Source organism: Eucalyptus grandis, chromosome 1 (assembly GCF_016545825.1).
Source record: "Eucalyptus grandis isolate ANBG69807.140 chromosome 1, ASM1654582v1, whole genome shotgun sequence".
NCBI lineage: Eukaryota > Viridiplantae > Streptophyta > Magnoliopsida > Myrtales > Myrtaceae > Eucalyptus > Eucalyptus grandis.
Window position 1 is genome coordinate 19,593,782 of NC_052612.1, and position 15,549 is coordinate 19,609,330.

Below are 15,549 nucleotides of genomic sequence, written 5' to 3' on the forward strand. Positions count from 1 at the left end.
AAGCAGTGATTTGTTCCTTGCCTTAGAGTTAGGAGCATATGAAAGTGCACCTGACCCATAATGAAAATATCAAAACATTTGATGATGCAATGCGTCATCTTGAGCTGGAAGAGGACCGCCTCTTAGAGGCTAAGCCGGAAGCTGAAATTTATCATGTTGGTTCTAGCTCACATGGAGCTTCAAGCTCCAAGGGCAAACGTCCTAGCTGGTTTGATAAAGGGAAAGGCAAGGAAGCAGGTCCTTCAGGGAAGAAACCTAAGCTTAACCAACATGAAAGAGAAAAGCGTCCTCAGATGAAGAAGCTTGCAAGGGTGAAGTGTTAAAACTGTGACAAGAAGGGTCACTATGCTCGCGACTGTCGTGAGCCAAAGAAGGTAAACACCCCTTGTACTTTTCAGAACTTTACTTTTGTGTCGAATTCTATATTCTTGACTGAGTCTAATCCTTTGTGGACTATAGATTCAGGAGCGACAGACCATGTAGCAAAGGATAGAGAATCCTTCGTGGAATTCCAACGAGTACCAACTGGAACTAAGTGGATCTATGTGGGAAACAACTCCAGAGCTAAAGTGAAAGGAATTGGCACCTGCCAATTGAATATGCGTGGTGGACGCACTTTGTTCCTACATGATGTATTGTATGCTCCGGAGATTTATCGAAATTTAGTGTCTATTTTAGTGTTAGTTAAATTAGGTTTTAATATGAACTTCCATAATAGAGGTGTTGATTTGTTTTTGGATACAAATTACTATGGTTGTGGTTATTTTCTGGATGGTTTCATTGTATTAGATATTGACTATGTTAATGCAAATGTTTGTTATTCCTTTCTCACGTCTCCTAATACATATGATAATGATGTGAATGTGTGGCATGCTAGACTTGGTCATATTGGCCAACAATGTATGAATAGACTAGCCAAAGAGGGCTTGTTAGGCAACATTGAAAGAGTCGATTTGCCCATATGTGAGCATTGTCTAGTAGGGAAAACGACAAGGAAACCATTTGGAAAAGGTAAAAGAGCTGAATTTCATCTGCATTTAATCCATTATGACGTCTGTGGTCCAATGAATGTGAAAGGAAGGCATGGGGCTGTTTATTTCATCACTTTTATAGATGATTATACTCGATTCGGATATGTCTATTTGATTTCTCATAAATCTGAAGCATTAAGTTGTTTCAAAAGATTTATGAATTTGGTAGAAAATCAATTAGACAAGAAAATAAAAGCATTGAGATCCGATCGAGGTCGAGAATATTTATCTGATGAGTTCAGAAAATTATGTGATGAGAAAGGAATAGAAAGACAATTGTCTATTCCATATACTCCTCAACAAAATGGTGTTGCGGAAAGAAGAAATAGAACCCTACTGGAAATGGTTAGGTCCATGATGGCGCATGCTAACTTACCTATCACTTTTTGGAGTGATGCGTTGTTAACTGCTGCTTATATACTTAACCGAGTGCATTCCAAATCAGTTACTTCCACTCCATATAAGTTATGGACATGTAGAAAACCGGACTTAAGTTTTCTTAAGCCATGGGGTTGTACTGTATATACTTATGAGTCCTCTCACAAGTTTGGAAAATTGGGTCCCAGAGGAAAGAAGAGTATTTTCATAAGTTACTCCGAACACTCGAAAGGGTATATATTCATAGGTGAGCAGAAAAGTGAGAGTATAACTGAATTTGAATCACGAGATGTCACAATCTTAGAGGATGAATTTCCTAAGAAGGGCAAAATAGGGGTAGATTACTCCCTATTTGAAACATTGGATCAAGATAATGATATTAGTGGAGTTCGTCCAAGTGGAAGTAATATGAGAAATGACAAATTAAATTCAATTCATTCTCAATTGCAACCACATGATGAGACGGCGTCATCATTATCTGATCTTAGTGGGAGCATAATGGGGAATAATGTGTAAAGTGTACAATCTCCCATACGGCGAACAAGTCGCCAAAGTATTCCCCGTCGACGTTTTGACATTGAAGGGGAAACTTTTATGATTGCTTCGCAAGATGAGAATGAGTCAAGAAATATTAATGAGGCTCTGAATTGGCCTAGTAAGGAAAAATTGATTCATGCAATGGAAGAGGAGATTGAGTCAATGAAGTCAAACCGAGTTTGGGAATTGGTTGATCTTTTAAAAGGACGCAAAGTTATTGGGAACAAGTGAGTTCTCAAAATAAAGCGAAAATCTGATGGCTCGATAGAAAGGCATAAGGCTCGCCTTATGGCAAAAGGGTATAATCAACATGAATGAATTGATTATGAAGAAACATTTTCTCCGTAGTAAGATTTACCTCGATTCACATTATTCTGGCAGTAGTGGCTAGTATGGATCTTGAGTTACATCAAATGGATGTTAAAACTGCTTTCCTCAATGGAAAATTAGAGGAAAAAATATATATGGAACAACCTGCTGGTTTCATTAAAGAAGACCAAGAAGAAAATGTATGTCGACTTTTAAGATCGATATATGACCTTAAGCAATCATCAAGACAATGGTATATACGTTTTCATAATTCCATAATGGCATATGATTTTACAATGATAGATGAGGATCATTGTGTATATATCAAAAGATCCAAAGATCAATTTGTGATCATATCATTATATGTTGATGATATACTAATTGCCGGAAATAATATGGAGTTTGTTAACACCGTCAAGAGTTGGTTGCCTTCCAACTTTGAGATGAAGGATATGGGTGAAGCTGCATACATTCTTGGAGCTAAGATTTCAAGAGATCGTTCGAAGAGATCGTTATCTCTTTCGCAAGAAACATATATAAATAAGGTTCTTGAACGATTTCGTATGCAAGATTGTAAACCCATAAACACTCTTATTGCAAAAGGTGAAGGATTGAGCCATAGACTGTGTCCAAGAACTCCACAAGAAAATGAATAAATGAAACATGTTCCTTATGCTAGTGCTGTTGGGAGCTTGATGTACGCTATGATGTGTACAAGACCTAACATATGTTTTGCAGTTGGAATGATGAGTAGATACCAATCCAACCCAGGTCAAGCACATTGGAATGCCGTTAAGAGAGTACTGAGGTATCTGAAGGGAACTGTTGATTACAAGTTGAATTACCAATGAAAGGATCATGCAGAACTTGAAGGCTATTCGGATGCTGATTGGGGATGAGATTTAGATGAAATAAAATCTACCTCGGATTTGCTTTCTTGCTTAACAATGGCGCCATATCATTGAGCGGTAAGAAGCAAACGTGTATAGCCTTGTCCACGATGGAAGCTGAGTTCGTGGCATTGTCAGCAGCGGTACAAGAAGGAGTTTGGCTTAAGAGATTTTTGGATCATTTAGGTGTCATCGAGAAAGCTGCAAATCCATTGTTGGTTAACTGTGATAGCTAAGTAGCTATAGCGTACACCAAAGATCCAAAATATCATGGCAAGACCAAACATATAGATACCAAGTATAACTTTGTCAAAGATATGGTTGCACGAAAGGATGTGAACTTACAGTACATATTTACACATAGAATGGTAGCAGATCCAATGACAAAGCCAATATCTAGATATGTGTTTTATGGTCATGTAAAATCTCTAGGATTGCGTAGAGTCTGATGTACTGTATTGTAATTTCCCTGATTTGTTCACATTTATGAACTTTTGTTTTTTCATTGTTAATGCCTATGAATTTTTGTTTGATCTTTATGCATCTTAATGCTTAGTGCATTATTTTTAAGTTGAGAAAGTATGTCGGACAGATAAAAGATTAGCCAACTCACACGGGTAATCGCATTTATTTACTGTGTGATAAATAGAGATGATATTGTTTTTTAAGCTTGTTATCTATGTGATAATTGAGAGCTCAAGCTTAAAATATATATGTCGCCTTAACTAAATGTTAAGATGATGACATAATATTTACTATGTCCGAAAGTAAAATAACCCACATATTTTACTTTATATGTCTATGATGCCAGATATGAGTTCTTATGAATTTTGTGAATGAGTAGATACGCGAACTCAAGTTAGACATTGGTATGAACTATCATCTGTACGGTATTGAAGGAAAAGACATACGCTCCATGGGAAAGGAGTTAATACCGTAATACGTATTTCATACTACGTATGCATGAGACGACCAATAAGAGTGGCAAAAGTTCGATCTCAACTTTTATGCCGTGTGAGACTCTTGAGGAAATGAGTCCCTCAATTTTAGTGCCCTCATGACTTTTACTTATTGTCAAGATTTCTATTTAGTGTTTGCTATCTTAGGATGTTGCTAATGGTCATGAGTTGATTCGATCTAATGGGACATTTCTAGAAAAGCAAGCTGAACTGAAATTGAGAATTTAAAGGAAAGAGGAAGATCGAATTTGGAGAATCACATTGTAGTTTTGTGTTCACTGGTCGATAAATTATGATTGTCTTTGGGATAATCATAATTGTGAATACAATATATATATATATATATATATATATATATATATTATTTAAAAGAGATCAAGAGATATAAATATAATCGATCGATCTATGGTACTACATACTAAATCTACTCAGAGTATGATGCCTATTATGAGCTGCTATATATTCCTAACAAATGTATAGCAACGAGCTCTCAAAATATGCTGGTCACACGGATTATTCACCGGTATGAATGTTGAAGAGAGGTAAAGAGAATCATGTTCGGCCCACCATGTGCGAGTGAGAGATGATGGTTTTATTTAATGTGATGGGCCTAAGTTGGCCCGTCCACCCATGATGGGCCTAAAAGCCCGGCCCACAAAATAAGGGCCCATGGATGGAGGGATATGATGAAGGGGTACGTTCCTTTCTTTTGGAGGGACGTATAAAAGGAGAAAGAGAGAGGGAGGAACGAACCTTTTGGCATTTTTAACGTATGTTCCTCCTCCCTCTCTCCCTTGAAACGCTTCAAAAGAAAAAAAGGCGAATCCATCTTCCCTTCAAGGCCAATTGACGTCATCGGATCGAACGGGATCGGTTTATCTTCCTCTTATCGGCATCGGTGTTTAATCTATGGCTAACAAGGTATGCTCGATTCCGTGGTGTGCTTTAGGATCGGTGATACATGTGAATTTCCCGAGCCCGTCTTCCGCATTCGTTTTAGGGGTTCGATTTAGTGTCGAATCCGGATTTTGGGAATCCGACAATCCCAACAATCTTGTAGTCGATTTCTTCGTAGATCATAGCAAAAGAAGGCACATTGGATTAGCTGCTAGGTAATCTAGATAGATTAGCAGCAATTTAGTTGTTTTTCGGTGAATATATTGAGAAAAAAAGAGATGTCGTGTTTTACAGGATTTTCTTTCGAGTTATGGTGATCATAATTTAAAAAAATAGTAACGAGACAAGTGCACAATCGATTCTTGGCCATTGATAAGCCTTCCGATGTTGACAAAAGTTCAAGACTTTCTACGCCATATGATGCCATAGCAAAAAACATTCATGCCACTGGTAGGGGAAAACTCTGTAAATATATCGGATTTCGCCAGTCCTAACATGTAAAGTCGGAAGGGTCGCAGCGATTGAGTGTTGTTCAATTTCAATGAAGATTAGCTGCGGCCAAAATGCAAAACGGGTGTTTTACGAAGATGGTGTTTTGCCTTCTCTCAGACGATTTCTACTCTACGCACACATGATCTTTTAGCCAATAGGCCGAGAACGTATAAAGTGAAAATGTCGTGCATACAGACGATCATTCTCTACTGCGTGCAATTTCTGTGTCTCCTATGTACCGACTCCTTAATGCCGATTACAGAGTTGTAGTAATGCGCCGGGTTCATTCGAGTCCGGTGGCAAATCCGTTGAGAAGACTGGATCGCATCCCCCCATCTTTTGGTTGACAGAGTCAGACGTCTCTTCGCTCAAAAGAACGACGGTTGCACCCTCCCAGTGTCCAAGGAGGTAAGCTGTCGCTCCACTCAATAATTTTCCGAATTCATAAGAAGATGCTACGCCTGCCTGCCTTGTTCAATTATAGGGAAATTTTATGGGAGAAGGACTCTAAGGGTGCGCATGACAAAATTTCAAATGAAATTGATTTCTGGCCAGTGATTTCTCAATTTCTATTTCAGAAACGAGAAGCTAAAAATTTTAGCTTCTGATTTTTTTCTTCAAATCTATTTCTGGAATAGAAATCTGTTTCAGAAATAGAGAAATCAAATTGTGTTACCAAACGGATTTCTGTTCCAAACCCGTTCTTGAAAATAGAGAAACAAAGAAATCAAGAAACAGAAATTTTATCATGCGCAGCCTAAGAGTTGCCCAAAATTGTATATGGCACTCACTTTAAAGTCAAAAGTTTTTGCTAACTCATTTAAGTGCCAAATTAGAGAAAAAAACTATCATTCAAGTGGCTCCAATGAGCAATTCTAGCCAAATTGATTTCATGGCATATGTAATTAAAATTTTAATATGAATTGACACATATTATTAAAAATCTAGAGTCACGTAGACGTCCAAACGACGTCACATAATTATCACTTTTTAATTGAGATTGGTACTGAAATAATTACTTTCTTATAATGCTTGGCATTGAAGTGATCATTTTTTAATAATAACTAATACTTGAATAATCACTTTGATGATAATTGGCACCCAAACGATCCATATTTACGATTTTTGGCACTCAAATAATTATTCTTCAACTTGTCTACACGACGTCGTTTAGGGTTATATGCTAACCGGGCACACCACTAAGCCTTTTTTTTTTTTTTTTTTGGTACTCGGGGAACTTCCGTGCGCTGCTTCGCGGTGAAGTAAACCCCGGAGGAGCTGGAGAGTCACCACCACCCTTTTTGCCCCAGGCAAGACATGAGTTCCTTTCCAACAAGGCAGACGACGTAGGGATTCGAACTCCAGACCTCTTCCGAAAGGAATTGAAGCTCAACCACTACGCCGTCACCATGGGTGGTTGCACACCGCTAAGCCTTGTAGAACCAATAAATTAATAAAATATGGCAACACTGGATTTCGGGCTACCCAAATCAAAGTTGACACTTAAATAATCATTTTAAAAAAAGAAATAGTATTTAAGTGATCTAAAAAAAAAACATGTATCACTAAAATAAACGTCATATACAACTTTTGATGCTTCTAATATTCTTCTCTAGAAATTTTATCATCCTTCGTGATGCTGTTTGAACAGACATGAAACTATTCGATTCGACTTAATTAGTCGCTTTTAGTTTATGAAAGTCCTGATGGGGATTTGAAGTAAAACGACTAATGCAGTAAAACGGCGGTCGGCGGTGAAGGTCGGCAGCCAGCAATCGTGTAGCGGTGGTGGCTGGCGGGCCGGCGGCAGCGACGGGCGGCGGGCGGCGGCGGCGAAGGCGGCGATCCATCGGCAAGAATAAAAAATGAATAAATACAAAAAAGAAATTGTTGCGTTACCAAACACATTTCTATTCTTTTTCTATTCCAAGAGTAGAAATTTTATGTCGTTACCAAACGGGTTCTTTTACTTAGAAATTGTTCCACGGAGCGAAATAGAAAAGAACTATTTTTGAAAAAAACTCTTCCTGAAATGAAGCGTTGTCATGCGCAAACAACCTAAAAGTCCTGGAGGAGGCTGCATGCGGCACGGCAAGTTGGCTCTCGTGACGCTTGAGAGACAATTCGCCGAGTATTCATAGATGCTGTCTCCCGAGTAGCAGAGTCGTAGGGGCTTGGCAACCATTTATCTTGTAGTTTTTTTTTTTTTTTTTTTTTTGATTATAGCACGAGGTAGAATGGCTAGCTGCAAGGTACTCCAGATAGATTAGCAGCAAATCAGTTGATTTTTCAGTAAATGTATCGAAGAAAGGGTTGATGCTCTACAAAATCCTAAATTCATACTCAGGTTATAAACTAATTTTCTACTACTTCATATTAACCAAATTAATATACCAATGACCAATTTATCAAAGTCTAGGAAGTAGAATAAGAGAATTTACCAGATCTAAACGTAAGGAGGCTCTGAGGGCAAAATTAGCATATTTTATTACCTCAATTGTCATGTGTATTTTCGTGTCAGCAATTCCATGAGAATATTGGAGAGAAGCTAACATGCGATATATTTGTCTCAGATGTACAATTTAAGAATTATTACACAAAAATTAGATTTGAATAAATTTGGTACGTGTATACTAGTTTATAATCTTTTGTGACACAAAAATCAATTTGGGGTGAATGCAATATGTACATATTATTTGAGATTTTTTATGACACCATTTTTTTTTTATAAAAATGACATACTTTATAAGATTTTCTTTTGAAGTATGATGATCATAACTAGATACGAAGCAGAACCAGTTTTTTTCAGTTGATCAAGTCCTCAAAGTTAAAATATATATAATAAGTATCATCAAATCCCAAATCGGTCATTTCCCATGTTGGAAATCTTAATTTATTTTATCCTATTTCTTCACTCATATCTTTTCCCCCTTTTCCGGGGATGCAATTTTTCCCCTAACAAAAACACTTGTCAAAATGGGGCTCTTACCCATTTCTTAACCTGTACCAATGGCTGAGTTATTAAATGAATGAGATTTAGAATGATAAAACTCAAAATATTATTAGTATTAGATGGATTCATAGCTTATTTAAACATAATCCACTTCTATGATTCTCTCCTCACTCTATCCCTTACCCTTACTCGATTTCGTATTCACTCTATCCCTTACCCATATTCGATTTTGCATTCATTGACTTCATACTCTCACCTCAATTTGAGTGTAAGTTTTCTCAAATTAAGTTAAACATGAAAACGTTTTAGTAGAAATGGGTCGGGTTAAATGAGTTCTTAAATTTGTATTGTATGAAAATGGGTCAAAATGAGTTAAATTTATCAATTTGAGTTGGACTGTTTCGAGTGGACCTAATGGTTTGACAAGTCTGCGTAAAGATCAAGTGTGGTAAAAAAATTTGCTATCGAAGTTCCACATCAAGTCCTGATCTTTCACGAAACGAAGAAATCAAATTCTGGGAGGGGACACGACACCGGGGGCAATCAATTTAATAAGGAACCCATGCTCCAATGTCATAAAATATTGAATTCACGGATCCATGTCGAAACCCCGACCTTTCTCCAAAGCAGAAGAAATCAAATCCCGAGGGGCGATGCTATCACGCTTGCAGATCGATAATCGAGGAACCCACGTTCTAATGCATGTCCCAATGTTGATAAATTTATAGATCCTCTCCAGGGGTGGGCGGGACCGCTTGCCTGTTGCTCCTGAACAGACAACTGGAACTCTTTTTGCTTTTCGCCTTTGCTATAAAAGAACAGACAACTGGAACTGGACCCGGACCTTATCATTCAAGCACCTCCCACGATGGTCCAAACCCTTCGTAACGGCGTGGATCTCATGATTAAAAAAATAAATGTACTGAAAATCTCAAAGCTGATCAAGAGTCTTAAAATTTTCAAAAATCATAATCAAGTTTTAAGACACGTCATAAAAGTACAATTGAATCCTGAAGCTTTCAAACAATGTAATCAAGTTATAAAATTTATCAAGAAAGTATAATAGTCATAAAATTTTCAAATAATACAATTAACAAAAGAACTTAAGTAGACCAATTCGATAAGTTTTTAGACTTGATTGTATTTTTTTTTTTTAAGTTTTAATATTCAATTGCACTTCATAACAAATTTTAAAACTTAATTGTATATTGAAAATTTTAGAAAATTTTAAAACTTAATTGCACTCTCATGACAAGTTTTAAAACTTTCAATGCACTCACCCTTAAAGACTTATATAGGAAAAACCAATTGAACATCAAGTTCTGTGTAAACAATTGTGCATACAAATTTGGGGTTGACAATGTATATTCTGTTTCTTTGAAACACTTGGGTTATTCCGGATACGCAAGGTGCACATAATAATTGTTATTTTTCTATTTCAAAACTATTTTTTTTAATTCCAAAAACAAGTTTGGAACAGAAATCCAATTGGTAACCCAATTTCATTTTTCTATTTAAAATAAATTATTAGTTCATAAATAAATTTGGAATAGAAATGAAAATTAATTTTTTTATTTTTTTTATTTGTGGAATCAAATGATAAATAAAAACCCTTCTAATCACTCTTCCTCTTTACCGGCTAGCCACCCATCGACTGCCCCCGCTGCCACCACTCACCATCATCGCCACCGTCCACCGCCGATCGCAAGCAACTGCCCCTTGCTGTCCACCGCTGCCCAAAGGGCTAAATTTTATATAATTTATATTCTGAAAATAGAAATTTTATATTATTACCAAACATATATTTTTACTTGGAGATTTATTCAAAAATAAAATTATAAAAATCTATTTTTATTTGATAAATCAATTTCTAGTCATAATAATTATCATTCACGCCCTTAGATTACTCTAGTAGGTTGGCATCAGGATTTTGCATCAAATTCACAATGGATTTGAAGTGGGCACAACCATCCGAAATCCATCATATTACTAAGCATTCTCGTTGGATTTGCATTTTCCTCCGCCCTCAATTGAATCACAATTTTTAATAGATGGATTATGATTTACGATATTATTAGGATTGTGCAATCAGATCAAACTATCCTAAAAACTAGTCTAGTTCAAAGTTTCTATTGGAATCGATCAAGTTCCTAGTTCTAAATGAAGAACCCACTAGCAATTGCATCAATTGAACTAAATTTGGAATCGGTTTCATAAGCTTAAAAACTTTGGATTTTTTTTTCTTGACATCTTTTTTCTCTATTTCTCTCTTTTTCTCTGTTCACTTTACACACTTCACAATTCTCTTTTGCTCACAACTCCCCCTCCTCCTCTTGTGGCTCCCCTTGCTTGTTCAAACCTCGCAACCCATGCTCATTCTCGACTAGCCTTTGCTCGCTCGTTCTCGCTTATCTTGTACTTCGAACCATCTTGTTATCCCTATTATTTCAGTGTACAAAATGGGAAATTAAAAAGAGAGAGACAAGGGAACGAAAGAAAAACAAATTCTCATATAGATTTTGAAGTTTGGACCCAAAAAATATGATAAATTCCATGACAAGTGGAGTAATCCAGGATTTGGGATAAGTACACTGTCAAATCTATAAGTTGTGTATGGTGCTCACTTTGATGCCAAAAGTTTGAAAAAAACGATCATTTTAATACCAACTCCGATTTGGTTGGTCGAAAATTCGATGTAGCACTTTTTTATTAATTTTTGAAGCTAATGTGGCTCGCCGGAGAATACAGTCAGCATTTAAAAAACAAAATGACATCTTTTGGTGTTTCTCCCCCAATTTAAAACCCTAAATCCCCAAATTGAGAGAGAGAGAAAGAGAGAGAGGATAAGCTAATGGCAATGGGCCAGTCGCCGTCCTTAACGGCCCCCGCGCTCGGTGACCGCGACTTCGACCCCAACTTTGACCCCGACAACGGCCACTTGATGGCCAAGTCGACAAGTCAAAGGCCGTGATCTGGCCGGTGCTCGGGGAGGCCGCCAACGAGTGCGGCCGCCCCCAATCTCTCCCTCTCCATTTGCGATCTCCCCGACGAATGCCTGGCCTGCATCTTCTAGTACCTAGGCTCCGATGACTCGGGCCTGTGCTCCTTCGTGTGCTGCCACTAGCTCGCAATCGAAGGCCAGAGCCGCCAGAGGCTCACCCTCCACGCCCACTCAAACTTGCTGGACACAGTCCTTGCTCGAAGAATTTGAGGACATTGAAGCTAGTGAAATGTTACCGAGATTGGGACACAATGCTACACGAGCGACGGCGGCCGACGTTGGACGAGGATCATTCCCTAATTTCAATCCCCAAATAAAGAATGAAAATAAAAATAAACCAAATGAGTATGAGTTGTGCAACGTCGTTTTTTCAAGGCCATCCATTTAGGACGGCAAAACGTCGTTTTCTTAAGAAGGATAGAAAACGACATCGTTTAAAAGCTTTATCAATTTTTTTTAAAATATAAAAGTCACGTAATTATTTTGGCTGAAATCTATGTGATTATTTTTTGATCATTTTTCCACTGATTTGATACTTAAATCATTTGATGGAAACTTTTGACATGCCTCGCACTACTTGTCTTCCAAGATTCCAACGAGGTAGGTTAGGACCTAGCCAGCCTGGAACCAATGGTGCGTCGATAGGGAGTAGGGAAAAAGCAAGAAGACAAGTGAGAAAGAAGGGAAGCGCCGCGACCGTGGGCAGCTCTTGCCACCGGACCGTCGCCCACCCCGAATCACTTCTTGTCTCCTTCCTCACTTCACCACTCGAAATTCGCTAGCGAAATTCTCTCGCCGCACTCCATCTCCGCCGGTCCCGGAAGCTTCCGAGGTCAACACGCCGGCGGCGAGAGACGCAGAGAGAGAGAGGGAGTGACGCAGGAGTGGAGAAGACGAACTTCGACTCCTCTCTCTCTCCCTCTCTCTCTATATATAAGCCGACCACCGCCGAGCTCTGCCCGACCCATATCTTGTACCGAGCACCGGGGCGGCTGCCATGGCGAGCGGGCCGCCGCGACCCTCCTCCGATCCCGACCGCAAGCGCACGATCCCGGTCTACATGAAGGCGGTCTCGGGCTCGCTCGGGGGCACCGTGGAGGCCTGCTGCCTCCAGCCCATCGACGTCATCAAGACCCGGCTCCAGCTCGACAAGTCCGGCGCCTACAAGGGGATCGCCCACTGCGGCGCCACCATCGCCAGGACCGAGGGCGTCCGGGCCCTCTGGAAGGGCCTCACGCCGTTCGCGACCCACCTGACGCTCAAGTACACGCTCCGGATGTGGTCGAACGCCGTGCTCCAGTCGGCGTTCAAGGACCCGGAGACTGGGAAGCTCACCAACAGGGCCAGGCTCCTGTCCGGCTTCGGCGCCGGGGTGCTCGAGGCGCTCGTGATCGTCACTCCATTCGAGGTTAGCGGCATGAAGTGGGAATGCGATTGGTTGGGGTTTGAGTTGATACTGGGGAGGTCGGTTTGCTGTGTGGGCTAGTTGTTAGGAATTGTGTTACGGCTGAGAGGTTTAGATGAGCTCAATCTTGGTTGTTTGTAGTTTAAAAATGGGATGTTGATTCTGCGGCATGTCACCAACTCAAATGGAGGTAAAGCTAAGGCTTGAGTCAATGCTTGGTGCTTTTGCAGAGCGGTCTTATAAAATTGGAGTCAATGCTTGAGTCAATGCCTTTTCTCTTCTAAAATCCTTGCAGGCGTTTACTCCTTTCATTTTAAAAGTGCCGTCTCTTTTTCAAGTGTAGTTCCAGTGAAGATTTAGACGATGGAAGTCAATCTGAACGGATTATTGTAATGCTCCATAGGTGGGCCAAATTCACTAGATTCTGTTGCGGAATTTATGCTTGTTGTTGCTTGAGCCAACGTTTGGGACTGAGAGTTGGGTTAGCAACTTGTAGGCCTTAAAGGTGCTTTTAAGAATGGTAAATTTCATTAATCTTCGCTTCCCGACTCCTCTACATATTGTTTTTAGCATAGCCTTGCTTCTTGGTAGGAGGCCACATTTGAAGAAACAGATGCTGGACTCTTTATCCTTTGACGTGGTCGTGCTCTATTACCTTGCTTGCTAGATGTTATATTTGACAAAAGCTAGTGAGGTATGGTGAAGCAGAGGCAAAAAGAAATAGTATTTTAGAAAGGATGTTTATGCCTCAACGGAAAGGAAATGGAGGGGCTCAAAGAGGATCCTTGCCAATGTTGTTAAAACAACTACTTCGGGATGCATGCTAGGATGGCTGCATCCCCTCTAAAACTTGGAAGGATTGTAACCAAATAATCCTTCCTACTGCTTTTATTCCATCACCAAGATGTACAGAAATATGGATACTTTCTTTTCCTTTGAAATTAGCATCAAATTTATCGAGAATGAGTGAGGAAAGAATTAGCCATACTCATTATTTGCTTGTCTATAGAGATTGAGAAGTTCACCTGGATTATACAAATATGTAGCAACACTGTAAATTTTAACAATTGGTAAATGCAGATGCTTTTGGTGGTGTTGTATTTGAGTTTATTGCCAAAAGGTTCATGCTGCGTAATAATTATCTTGACAAGTTGTTCTGTGAATTACATGTATTGCATGGGAGCTAACTGATAAGATCATTGACAGGTTGTTAAAATCAGGCTGCAGCAACAAAGAGGTTTAAGTCCGGAGCTTTTAAAGTACAAGGGTCCTATTCATTGTGCCCGGACAATCATCCGTGAAGAAGGCCTTCGTGGGCTGTGGGCAGGGGCTGCACCTACAGTCATGCGCAATGGGACCAACCAAGCTGCTATGTTTACAGCGAAGAACGCATTCGATGTACTATTATGGAAGAAGCATGAAGGCGATGGCAAGGTCCTCCAACCATGGCAGTCCATGATTTCTGGATTCCTAGCAGGAACTGCAGGTCCTGTGTGCACTGGGCCCTTCGATGTCGTCAAGACGAGGTTGATGGCTCAAAGTCGACATGGTGGAGAGTTGAAGTACAAGGGCATGGTTCATGCCATCCAAACAATTTTTAAAGAGGAAGGACTTCTCGCTCTGTGGAAGGGACTCCTGCCTCGGCTCATGAGAATCCCGCCCGGCCAGGCCATTATGTGGGCTGTCGCGGATCAAGTAATCGGATTCTATGAGAGGAAATTTCTCATAGATGCGCCGGTCTAGTCATTGATTGACGTTAGTCTTTTTTATCTTCTGTGGCCATTTAGTAGGTAGTCAAGTCAATTATTTGATTAGATTATCTTCTTTTCAATTATCTAGATGAAACCCATCTAGCTAGACGCAGTCGTCATTGATTTTGAATTGTATAAACATGATTTCCTCAATTGGTAAGCTTTCTAAAAGTTTTGACAGGGATGAAATAAAATAAAAAGCATGGACATTGCTTATTGATTCATTTTGAGTTCCACGCTCACCATAGCTGATACTTCAACTATAGACTTCATCGGTCTGTCGACATTACTTTTGAGAAGCTTAAGTAATTTGTCCATGGAACTAAGCTGATCTATCGTTGGCTATTGGCAGTGCTAGTATTAAGGTTAAAGTTGACTTGGTAAAGATAGTTGAGTTTGTTTAAAATCAAATCTATGCTGACAGAGTAGAAAAGAACTTCAGTAACCTATGTGACAAACTCATTGTATTTCAAAAAGTCCCAATTTGACCTATTTCTACATGTAGTCAGTCTTGAAGGAAAACTAGCTTTCAACATGTATCATTGTAAGAAGATTTATCAAATGTCGGGATCGAACTCGAAAAGCGATAGAATCACAAGTTTTACTTGTTAATTTAGGCTTTTGATCGAAACAGATGATGTGCGTTCGAAAGGGTCTATGCCTTTTACATAGTTCAAACTTTTCATTCAGGATACTTGAATTTTGAGACTGCCTGAAGAAGCAATTTGTCAACCAACCGTCCTCCAGACTCGAGGTGGTGCTTCAGACCATAGATTGTACTTTAAATTTGATATTGAGTACCTATCCCCTTACTCGCTAATTAGTGGGAAGAACGTGAAAAGAACAAGGGAGACTGGGGCAGGTCCTTAATGAAAGCGTTGCTTTGTATTTGCTACCGCATAAGGTGAGAAATCTATCAGTCGTAGAATTCTGGAGTCGACTCTGC

At 39.4% G+C, this 15,549-nt stretch overlaps 1 protein-coding gene across 1 annotated transcript; it reads left to right on the forward strand.

Moving 5' to 3' along the window:
• The first annotated feature begins 12,076 nt into the window (after positions 1 to 12,076).
• On the forward strand, positions 12,077 to 14,827 carry LOC104422172 (mitochondrial succinate-fumarate transporter 1). The gene is made up of 2 exons (XM_010034451.3): positions 12,077 to 12,855; positions 14,059 to 14,827. Exons 1-2 carry the CDS (start codon positions 12,445 to 12,447, stop codon positions 14,593 to 14,595), a joined length of 948 nt encoding a protein of 315 aa, XP_010032753.2. The 5' UTR covers positions 12,077 to 12,444; the 3' UTR covers positions 14,596 to 14,827.
• Positions 14,828 to 15,549: the final 722 nt, after the last annotated feature.

Excerpts from the sequence above, each read along its gene's own strand:
- LOC104422172 (XM_010034451.3), top strand. The coding sequence starts at position 12,445 with ATGGCGAGCGGGCCGCCGCGACCCTCCTCCGATCCCGACCGCAAGCGC. Across the intron at positions 12,856-14,058 it reads TGATCGTCACTCCATTCGAG|GTTGTTAAAATCAGGCTGCA; the intron begins GTTAGCGGCATG and ends GATCATTGACAG.